Source organism: Trichosurus vulpecula, chromosome 1 (genome assembly GCF_011100635.1).
Source record: "Trichosurus vulpecula isolate mTriVul1 chromosome 1, mTriVul1.pri, whole genome shotgun sequence".
NCBI classification, from domain to species: Eukaryota; Metazoa; Chordata; class Mammalia; order Diprotodontia; family Phalangeridae; genus Trichosurus; species Trichosurus vulpecula.
Genome location: NC_050573.1, coordinates 212,981,595 through 212,993,969, shown reverse-complemented (window position 1 = coordinate 212,993,969; position 12,375 = coordinate 212,981,595). Strand labels below are relative to the sequence as shown.

At 36.1% G+C, this 12,375-nt stretch overlaps 1 protein-coding gene across 1 annotated transcript in view; it reads left to right on the top strand.

The window, feature by feature from the left end:
- DOK6 (docking protein 6) overlaps window positions 1-7,928 on the top strand; it is a 150,930-nt gene extending 143,002 nt beyond the window's left edge. Inside the window, exon 4 of the mRNA XM_036743226.1 lies at window positions 7,797-7,928. Coding sequence (XP_036599121.1) covers window positions 7,797-7,928 — 132 coding nt within the window. The remainder of the gene's footprint in view (window positions 1-7,796) is intronic.
- Window positions 7,929-12,375: the final 4,447 nt, after the last annotated feature.

Here is a 12,375-nt window from a genome sequence, read left to right as displayed (position 1 = left end):
AGAGTGAGCCAAAAAGTCCACTTTCTGTCCTCTATAAAAGAAGGCATTGGGAAAAGTTTGGTACTCTACCTTCCAGCCTTCTAGTCAGAATAGAGAGGAGACTGAGGAAGGTGATGTCAGTCAGACAGTGTTCATTTGATCACATCTCTGGAGGTAAAAGAGAATGTAGAAGTCATTTGAGTCAGCCTCCTTATTTTACAATAAGAGATATAATAGAGAGCTAAACTGACTTGTCTGGGGTCACATAGGTAGAAACTGTCAAAGCAAAATTTGAATTAAGCTTCTATAACTCCAAATTATTCATTCTTTCCTGCTTCCATTCTGTCTCCTAAATCCACATGAATATAGCACTTTATGTCTTATGAAGCATAATACAAACAAGTATTGTATTAAATACAATAACCATTTTAAAATTTAACAATATTAATTGCTTAATAATCACAACTCATATAATCCTTTGAGGTAGACAGTAAAATTATTATCCCCATTTTAAGTTGAGGAAACTAAGTCTAAGAGAAATGAAATGACTTGCACAGGATCATATAGGTAGTAAATGTTGTAGATTGGTCTCAAATTTAGGTCCTCTGACTCCAAGACAAATGTTTCCCCAAATTTGTTCCTAAGGCTGTCCTTGATAGGCTATAATGTAGGTACCTTTCCTATCTCTATGAATTTGTTTGGAAGTTAAGAGAAAAGAAGTAGGAAGCGATGAAGGCGTAAAGGGCAGTCTAAGATTTTAAATGACCAAGAGGCTGAAGAAGTTGAAAAATTGAGAAACAAAGGGGGAAGTTTTGGAATAGTTTTTTGCAGGAGAAATAGTCAAAAGCCTTTAAAATGTAAAAAGGCAAAAAAAAAGCAAATGGTCTCCAGTTACTGCTTAATGATCAAATAGCAATGAAAGAAAGGAACCACTGTGTTGCGGGGGGAGGTGAAGGTTGGGGGGGAGGGGAGACATGTAAATGGACATGGGGAAGGACAATATTTCTCTGAAAAAAAATGGCACAATGAAATGAAGAAGGAATAAAATGAAAGAGAATTGTAGTGAAATGCATACAGAGGTCTCTAGTATTATCCCATGGGAAAAATCAGTTTAACCACTGATTACAAATTATACAGAGAAAAGATTCCGCTAATTTTAAAAGAAAGAAAAGAATACCATATAGGCAGGATTGTGATTAGCATGGTAAGAAGAATAGCTCTGTGGACTAATTAGTGCTAATAATTGGTATTGCTGGCATTAATTAAAGATCTGTGTTTTTATTTTAAGCCTGTACCTCCTATGCCACTGGGATTGTAAAATTGGGAATTTCATGGTTCCTCTATCTGTTATTGTAAATAAATATGGTTTTCTTTCTTCCTGAGTGTAATTTCCATGTCATTTTTGAAAATAACGAAGGAAATATTAGAAATATGTATTTGGGATTTTGAGAAAATATGTAAAATGGCATTTTAGCTGCTTTTATCTTCATCATTTATTTTCTTCTGTTTGTCCTTTTCTCTTTAAAATGAACTTTTAAAAGAGATTATTGAGGCAGGGTCTGCCTTCTTATATGAAAATAGAGTATAGGGTTTTGTTTCAGCAATTCTCAGGAAACCTGTTAGGTCCTCCTTCCTCAGATCCTTTCTCCTCTACACGCCACCATTATTTTTAATCTTTAAAACGCTAATATGCTTAAGTATGTTTTTCATATTTTTTTTCCTGAGATCAAGTGTCCATAATTAGGGCACTGATCCCTGGAAAGAAAGAAAAAGCAATTCACACCATGAAGTTAGAAAAATGGCCTGAAAATTGTAATAGTAACCAACTATACTATATTCTACTATACTATAACCAACTATACTATATTCTACTATATTCCATGTAGAAATATCTTATTTAATCCTCACAACTCTAGAAGGCAAATATTATTATTACCCCCATTTTATAGATGGGGAAACTGAAACAAAGAGAAGTTAAATGACTTTTCCATAACCCCACATTTAAGTAAGCATCTGTGACCAGATTTGAACTCGGGTCTATCCTAACTCCCAACCCTACTGAGCCACCAGATACCATCTAGTATGCAGCCTACTAAGCAGTTAAGACTCCAAGAGAGCTCACTTTAAAACGTAGAATATTAAGGTAAGCACGCTAAAAGTGATAAAGTGTTTAAAGTTTGAAGGAAAGATAGTTTCCAAAGAAAAGATTCTCTTATATCCTATCTTGCCTTCATCTCATACAGAGATATTATTGAACAAACTGCAGTTTCTGGCATTGAAAATGAAAATTAATCAGGATGATTGATTAATATTCTAGGATCATAGGATTTAGAACTTCAAGGGGACCTTAGCAATTCTACAAGGGTGTTCCTAAAGTCTGGACACATCAGCAAAATGCATATTTTCAAGAAATGAAATGAATGAAATTTTTATTTAATTGCAATATTAACAAATAACATCTTCAATACGATTTCCATCATTTGTGATGCAAAGGTTGATGCGCTTTGCAAGATTCATGTGAACTCAATGCAATAACTCCACGTTGCCATCAATTGCCTATGTGTCCAGATTTTAGGAACACCCTCCCTGTACAGTTAAAAAAACAGGTCAGAAAAGTTAAGTGATTTGCCTAAGATTATAGGGGCAGAAAGAAGGGCTAGATTTTAAACCGAGCTTGCTTCATTATTTTCAAGATTTAAATGCTTAATAATTAAAATTAACACATAAGTTAAAACATTATTTCTTACAAAGAAATTTTCAACTAAATAAATATATTTTAGGAGATTATAATTGTATCATGTGTAGATATACCTATTATTAACATATACATTTTTGCACTGGGGAGGCAGCTGGTAGCAGGCACAATGGATCACATTCTGGACCTGGAGTTAAGAAAGCCTGAATTAAAATCCAGCCTCCCACCCTTATTAGCTATGTGACCCTGCGCAAGTCATTTAACCTCTGTTTGCCTCAATTTCCTCATCTATAAAGTGGAGAAAATAATAGCACCTACCTTGCAATGTTGTTGTGAAGATAAACTAGATAATTTTTGGAAAAAAAAAAGCCCTTAGAATAGTGCCTGGCACTTAGTAGGTGGCATATCGATGCTAATTCTCTTCCCTTGACAATAGAAAATGTACTTGCCAATAACAAACTTAGCTTTGTCATTGTTTTTTTCTTAGGACAGCCCTGGCTTCAGGTTCTAAAGGTCAATTGGCTGTCACTGCTGTTGAGCAACAGGATGTCAAGACTATGGTGCCTCTTCCATTTAAAACATTTTCCAGACCTGTCAGAGCACTAGGGTCATAGGCACAGAGATTCTCTGACAGGTCTTAGGGATAAATAAGAATTCATATCCACCTGAGTTGACATTTTTAACCATATCTCATTACATTTTCCTTAAAAAGCCCTACTTTGTATTTTGTTGATTTTAGGTATGTTTTTGCTACATGATATTCTAGATGTAAAAATATAAAACATAAATAAGTGCAATATGCTGGCTATTCTTTATGACATTATGAGGAGTGATAATTTTCAATGCTGAATTTTTTTTTCTATAGGTTAATGATTTGGCAGAGAACAAATTAAAGTTTGGATTGAAGAGACATACAATCTTATTCTGCCTAACATCATTAACTGTTTCACTGAAACACAGTATTAGGAGAAATACATTATAGGGTACAGTTATTTCTATAGGTAGGAATAATGTAATAATAAGCAAAGGATATAACATTGAATTTTAAAACTTATAATGAGTTCTAACCGTTGTTATTTGGGGCATGTCAACAGTAACTCAAAGTTCAAATAAATAAATTTAGACTTATGGATCCTCAGAGAGGAGAGGTGAAAATATTAGTAATATGATTAGTATTTTGGTTTGAATAGTTAGTAATAGAAAAATAAATAATTGGAAATAAGTGAATATTTTTGAAGTATGCAAGCATATGGATTTTGATAAAAATTAAAAACCAGAAAGAAGGGATGGATTTGAAAGGACCTGAATTTGATAAAATCTAAAACTTCAGCATAAAGAAAGGGGTTTAGTTCGACTCATTGTTTCTATATACTCATCAAATCTCTTTCTTTTGAAACAACACAATAAATACACAATATAATTCTAAACAGAACATTAATCTGCTAGTTATAAGTAATGAACAATCAGATGAGAGATGAAAATAGTAATATATGTGTTATATATGAATAAATATAATCATATGTATAACTTGTACTTTTGCGTATACTTATATATGCACTTGTCCCCCATGTTAGAGTGTCAGCTCCTTGAGATAAGGATTTTCATTTTTATATTTGTTTTCCTAGTACCTAACACAGTGCTCATTATTAGGTAAGAGTTTAATACATGTTTGTTGACTGATTGGCTGATTGCCATTTAGTTGAGACTTTGGGCAAGTCGTTTCATCCCTGGGGACCACATATTCCTCATCTATAAAATGAGGGAGGGGGTGTTAGATTTCTAAGTTCTCTTCCAGCTCTATATCTATGATCCTATGTCCTATGATCCTAATATCTATTCTGAAAAAAATTTCACTTTGTTGCGAGTATGTCCATTGAATATTGTCTATATTCCTGTCAGGAAATATCTGTGGCTCAAGTTGTATGATAGTAATATGCATGTCGAACAATTAAGTTTACTGCCTCTAAGGGGACAGAAACTAAACTTGAGATTTTATTGGTTTATGGAACTTCCAAGTTTAGTGATTTCCTCTGTCAGTGTGTATTGGGACCTTCTCTACAACTTATAATCTTAGAAAACTGACTAAATGATTTGCCCAGGGACACATAGCAAGTATATATCAGAGATAAAACCAATATATGTGTTGCACATACATAAATATATGATCATATATGTAAATGCATTTTGCATATACTTATATATGTTCTTGTCTCCCATGATCGAATATAAGCTCCATGAATGTACAGATTGCTACATTGAATCTAGATCTTCCTGGGTTTAGGGTTGTCTACTATGTCATTCTGTCTCTGAGTTCCTATTTTAAATGGCCAGTTCGGGATATCAAAAATTAATGTGAAATTACTGATGGAATATTTTTTGAGCTAAATATGTAAGACTCAATGAAAACTGTACTGCCTATGGCCAGTCTACCAGCCTGCCAAGGCTCCTGTAATGGAAAATATTTTTTTTTACTTCAAAATATACTCCATAAATAGAAAGTAGTCTTTTAGGACATACCCAAAAAGAATCATTCCAGACTGAAAATATTTCTTGGGGAATAGTCAGATAATTTATGTATTTGGCTTACCTCCCCCTCTAGAATGGAAGTTCTTTAAGGATTTCATCTCTCATCTTTGCATCCCTATCATCATTCATAGTGCCTTAGACTATGACAGAGTAGTTCCGGTTTAGCCTGGGTACTACATTTCAGGGAGAATATTAATGAACTGCAGAATATTAATAGGAGGAATCGTGGATGTTTACCCCAGAATCTAAGGAAATGTGATAGTTACATTCAAGTATTTTAAGGGCTCCATCTAGAAGAGAGTTTGGACTTATCCTGCTTAGCTCCAGAGGCCAAAGTAAGAAGCAATGAGTTAAAGTACTAAAAAGGTAAATTTAGGTTTGATATGTGACAAACTTCCTAAGAATTAACATTATCCAAAAGTAAAATGGCCTGATTCATGATGTAGTGGGCTCCATCGCTACAGTGCAGTGTTCAGGCAAAGACTGGAATACCTGCTTATCAGGTTTAATAAAGTCAGCACTCTTCTTGAGGTGTGGCTGAAGCTAGGTAGCCTTTGGGGTGGTTTTGGTCTCTGGGTTTCAGTGAGTGAGCCATGGGAGATGCAAAGGAAAGTTGTTACCAGAAGGAAGAATTTCATTAGGATATTAGAAAATAGGAGAAATGGTTGAGGGAACTGGGAATTTTATTACTGGACAAGAGAAAAATTAAGGAGACATGATTGCTATCATGTAAGAGTTTCACCTTATTCTGACTGCCCCTAGAGGTCAGAGAAAGGATCAATGAGTAAAAGTTACCATGAGGTAGATTTAGATGTGATATAAGAGAAACTTCTTAAAAATAAGAGTCAGCTAAATATGAAATGTATTACCTTGGGAGATGAATAGTAGCTTTCTCCTCAACAGGTGACACAGTGGATAGAGTGCCAGGCCTTGAATCCAAAAGACTCATCTTGCTGAGATCGAATTTGGCTTCAGACACTTACTAGCTGTGTGACCCTGGACAAGTCACTTAATCTTGTTTGCCTCTGTTTTCTCATCTGTAAAATGAGCTGGAGAAGGAAATGACAAACCACTGCAGTATCTTTGCCAAGAAAATCCCAAATGGGGTCACAAAGAGTCAGACATGACTAAAATGACTGAACAACAACTGCTACCTTGGGGGGGGGTGGATAGTAGCTTTCTTCTCAGTAAGGTTCTTCGAAGACTAGATGGTCAGTTGTCAAATATATTAGAAAGAGAATTCTTGTTTAGGTACGATTTGGAGTAGAGGTCCCTTTCAATTCTGAGTTCCTGTGATTCTGAAATATTTGAAAAGGGGGAATTTATGTGGGAGAATCAGAGAAAGTTACAGGGAGATGATGATGAGCTAGGAACTGAAGGAAAAGAAGGATTTCAATAAGCAAAAAGATAGCTGGAGTCTATTCCAGAAATGGGAAAAAGGCTACAAAAGGACCTAGAGGCCAGAGAGATGTCACAGAAATGGCAAGTTGAAATAAGGGGAGAGCAAAGAGTCAGGCTTGGTTGTGTATCAGAGATTGCATGCCAGGAAGCATATGAATAAGGCTGAAGAGGCTAGCAAATTGTGGAGGACCAGACCAAAGAGGCGAAGTGGTATTTGGTAAGTAATGGGAACCTGCCCTACCTTTTAGAGTAGAAGAACAGAAAACTGGACTTCTGGCCTATTTACTTTCTAGATGAACCTTGGTAAGTCACTAAATCTCTCTGGATTTCAGTTTCTTCATTTTTAAAATAATGGATTAGACTAGATGATCTTCTATATTCCTTCCATTTCTAAATCCTACAAGCAAGGGAACCTTGCACATTTTTTAAAAATCAAACCTGTAATCTCTTTAGTATAAGGAGCTCTGGATTCCTACTTCCTTAATCCAAATCCAGCTCTCTGTTTGCTAAACCACATTTGCCTCTTGAGCCTTGCATTATAGTAGGCATTTAGTAAACAAATGAAGGAATAAATGAAGAAAACATTATTAAGCCCTTGCTATGTGCCAAGCATCTGAAGATAAAAATACACAAAATAAAACAGTCTACACCCTCAAGGAGTTGACATTTTAATGAAGGAAGACAACACATGTGGGGGAGTAATGACTAGGCATCAGTATTTTGGTCTGGGAAGTCACATAAATGCTGAGTAAACTCATAGGGCAATTGACTGACACACTCTCTCTGAGATCGGGAAGGTTGATTTAATTATTGTTCCCAGAAATAGAGGGACAAGGGGGAGGAAGAGGAAGAGGAGGAAGGAAGTGTGACATGGTGGGTGTGGAGCTTTTTGGATGTAGTGAAGTTGAGCAAATCAGGAGAATATAACCTGGGGCAGGTTGTGCTTATTTACATAAATAACTGCTTAATTATATTGAATTGAGTCCATAGCCGATTCTAGTATCCCCAAATATCATAAGGAAGGCATGACATTTAGAAACTCGAAAATATTTTCTAGTTCTCTTTCAGCTATTCATTTGGAAAAAAAGGAAAATCTAGATAAATCGCCAAAGCTGATATAATGCAGTTTGAAAACATTTGCTTGGTCACGTGAATGGTTGGATGTTTTCCTTGATGTGCCTGCTTTGTTTTTCAGCTTCAAACTAGTCTGACTGAACCAATGACATTATCCAAGTCCATCTCCCTCCCTCGAAGCGCGTATTGGCACCATATCACACGGCAGAACAGCGTTGGAGAAATCTACAGTTTACAAGGCAAGTGGCTTTAACAACAAGGTGGCACCTCCATTAGCTGCCTTCATGTTGGGCGAAATTCATGAAAATTGCTTTTTCGTTTGCATTGGTTGTTTTCCCTGTATTTCACTTTATCAGCTGTCACCTTCCCCAGTGGGAGTCCTGAGTTTTACAGTGGCTTTTTTAAGCTATCATTTCATAGACTAATGGTAAAAATTACCCCAAAAATCATGTGTAGGCTGAACAGTCAATTTGAACAGAAATTTGAGTAAAACACTATACAATGCAAATTATCAGTAGCTAAAATGTAGCTAACAATGAAGTCTATTTCATGCTAGGTTCTGTAAAGGTTCTCTTTCTTGGCGTCTCCCCTCCTTAATAGGATTGAATCTGCTCAGGAGGCTGACTTCAGGCTTTGTAATAAAATCTACATAAAACTCCTTGCATAAGTTGCCACGGTCTGAAATAGAAGCCATTCCGGGTGAATGTTTGCTTCAGTGTAGTCCCTAGAGAGGAGTGGTTAATTAACTAACATGGGAATAACTAATTTGCTGAATAAAATGAATAGATATAAAGTAATTAACCAATGGTAGCAGATTCTGCATACCCTCTGTAGGAGGGAGACTGCTTTCTTTTCAATCCCCTGCTTTGTTCTAAAATGAGAAGAAAGGAAACCTGGATTCTAATCTTGACTGTGCCACTGGGTCACTATGTGACCTTGGTGAATTATGTAACTTCTGTGGCATTTAGTTTCTTCATCTCTAAGTCAAAGGGTTGGAATAAATGATTTCTAAGATGTCTCCATCCCTGCTATATATGAAATATATTAATAATGCCTTTCATTCAAATAAAATTAATAGTAAAGAAGTTATCTCTGCTGATTAAGGCTGAATAAGCCAGGAGACTCAGTAAAATGAAGTTGAAAATGGATCTCCTACTTAATAAATATTTATTTATTAAAAAGAATGGAAAGAAAAAAAGAAAAAGAGAGAGAAAGAAAGAGAGAAAAGGAAAGAGGGGAGCAAGGAAGGAAGGATGGAAGGAAGAAGGAAGGAAGGAAGGAAGGAAGGAAGGAAGGAAGGAAGGAAGGAAGGAAGGAAGGAGGGAGGGAGGAAAGGAGGGAAGGAGGAAGGAAAGGAAGGAAGGAAAGGAGGGAAGGAGGGAGGGAAGGAGGGAGGGAGGAAGGAAAGAAAAGGAAGGAGGGAAGGAGGGAAGGAAGGAGGGAAGGAAGGAAGGAAAGGAGGGAAGGAAGGAAGGAAAGGAAGGAAGGGGAAGAAGGGGAAGAAAAAGGGAGAGGGAGGGAAGGAGGGAGAAATGGGGGGAAAGGAGGGATGATAAATAAAAAGAAGCTTAACTTCAATATATTTGGGGATTCTAAAATATTTTCCATCCAATTCTTTAATTTTATATGAATGAGCAGCCTTAAATATGTCTTATATACAATATAGACAAGATTATTTCAGGAGAGACAGATGAGTTGGGAGAGGGCTAACATACTGTAAATATGATTACTCATGAGAAATCTTATCTGCTAGAATTTCAAGCCTTGGCTAGGGTACTGCTTGAATATTTTAATGAGATTTAAGGGTGAGCTTCCATTCTTTAAAATCAGAATTAGTATATCTCAGAATTAAAAGAGATCTCAGAGACCATCCAGTCGAACACATACTTGAATATGCCTTCCACCATATGCCATGCAAGGGAGAATTCTATTTTGCTTAATGACCTCCAGTGAACAGAGTCCCATTCCATTTTTGGAAATCTGTAATTGTTAGGAAGTTTTACTTTACCTCAACCCTAATTTTTCTTCTTTTCACCTCCCAGCCATACTAGTTTTGTCTTCTGGAACAAAGCAGAAAAATTTTAATCCTTCTTTGATACATGATAACTCTTCCAATACTTTGATAGCTATCGTATCTCCCTTAAGCTCTTTGAGTGAGCTTCGCATTCATGATAAATATCCCAATCTAATCCATGCATCTATTAAAGTCTACTATGGGCAAGGGGCCTGGGGATGTAAATGCAAAAGCAAAATAGTCCTTACCCTCAAAGAGTTTACATTCTACTGCTATATGAAAAAAGGTAAGTATCTGCATGATCATTAAAAGAGGAAATAAAGAACACTAACAATTATGGAAATCAGAAAAAGAAAAGACATTTTAGCTGATCCTTGTAGGAAAGTAGTGATTTTAAGAGATGGAAGTGAGAAGAGTGTTACTAAGATCTTCTTTCTTGAAATACTTTGCATTTACTTATCAGTGCACATATTCTTTTCTCCCAATAGAAAATAAGCTCTCTTAGGACAGAAACTGTTTCATTTCTCCCTTCACAACCCCAGCACCTATCCCAATGTCTTGCAGAGTGCAGGCTCCTAAGTAAATTCTTATAAAATGAATGGATGAATACTTTCCAGGTAAAAGATATAATATAGAATACTGAGTTCAAGGAAAAGGAAGTAGGTAAATTTGGTTGGAATTTTGTGTGCATGAAAGGATATTAGTGACTCAGCATTCTTGGAATGACAGAATGGATATAGGTAACTCATATTGGAGATAACCTTCAGCAAATGTCTAGCCCAATCCTGTCAAAGATTTGGGGAGTAAATCAAATGATGCATTTATATTCTTCTTAATTATTGTACTGTTTTTATCCTTTCTGTCCATCCAGTTTCCAAAGCACATTATTTTCTCCCATACTTTTGAAAATAGATAAATGAATTGTCCGACTCTCTTTTAAGTCATGTCAAAGCATACTAAATAAATCATCCTTTCTAAATTTAGCTGAATGTGGCTGATAGAGATGTATCCATAAACCATAAGCAATCATCCATCTTCTAGAAGCAATGTCTTTTTATTGTTAAAATTCACTCGCCTTTCTACATGTTATTTATTTTTGTTTCCCACTAACAGGGGGGATAGGTCATAGCAGTAAATGAATAAGACCTTTGAATAAACCTTGGATATTGGCTGAAAGATTAAATTTTTCTTCTGTTTCCCAAAAATATGAGATTACTACCCCTCTTCCCTCCATTAGGGGCTTTTTGCCTCCTAAAATAAAATAGGTAATTTTTTGAGGCTTTCTGCAATCTGGTGTTATTCTGCCTTGTCCAGTCTAATCTCGCTCTACTTCCTACCATGTACTTCATGCCCTAGCTAAATTCGACTACAGATTATTTCCTGTACTTATCCTGCACTTTTCTACTATCTGTCTTTGCTCATATACTCATATACTCTACTGTAATATATAAAAAGATATGTGCATGCATGATCATTTTTTACATGAAAATTTTTTTACTATGACAAAGGCACCATACAATTTTTATAATCTTGGTCTTTCCTTCTTGCCTTTGTACAAGGCCAGAAGAGAAACATTTGCAACTTTTACAACCTTAAATTGGACTCCAGGAATATCACTAACAGCATGACCTTTTCAACCAAATCCGGCAACCAAAACTTAAATGATTTTTTTGCCATTCTAAATCAGCTGGACTCTCACACACTTCCTGATGGCAGAATTGGGCTGCTTGACTTCCACACCAACTTTTTCCAAGACAATCCCTTTAGCATGCGATACTCCTCCAAATGGGCTATCCTTGGGGCAGCTAGGTGGTGCAGTGAGTAGAGCACTGGCCCTGGAGTCAGGAGAACCTGAGTTCAAATCTGGCTCTCAGACACTTGACACATGTACTTAGCTGTGTGACCTTGGGCAAGTCACTTAACCCCAATTGCCCTGTATTCCCCCCCTCCAAAAAAAAATGGGTTGGCCTTCAAGGCAGTGCCCAAATGAGCTTTCTTGTATTGTTTGTCATGCCACTTTTGGTCTCTCCTGTGGCTTCAGAGGTTTCTAGCAATATGAAACCACAGCACTTACCCATGCTGCCATCCGGACTGAGAGAAAAGAGAGCATGCATGATCATTAAAGAGGAAATAAAGAATGCTAACAATTAGGGAAATCAAGGAAAGAGGTAGCATTTGAGTTGATCCTTAACTAATAATTTTAAGAGATTGAAGTGAGGAAAGTATTGTTCATATCTTTCTTCTTGAATGCCTACAGTTTTCCTCTTCTCCTTTCCACATTTATTGGTATCCTTGCCTGACCTTCAAAGCCCTGCTAAAATGTCATTTCCTTCTTGAAATTTTACCTTATCATCTAGTGGGGGGAAAATGATTATTTCCTCCGCAGACTTTGAATATATTTTGTAGCACATTTCACACATTTCTCATGTTCTATTTTATACAACAGTTATTGTATATATTGCATCCTGTCTACTGTATTATAAAATCCATGAAAACAGTTTTTAATTTCTGTTATCACTTTCAATGCCTCTTCTGGTACTCTGTACACATTAAGTACTTACAGGGATGTTTAATTTGAATGTGAGTTCCTCAAAAGGGTAACAATTTTAGTGGAAGCTTTCATATTAATGGAAGCTCATCAGGACAAAGTATTATTCCAACCCCCATCTCATTTACTCCTTCCTTC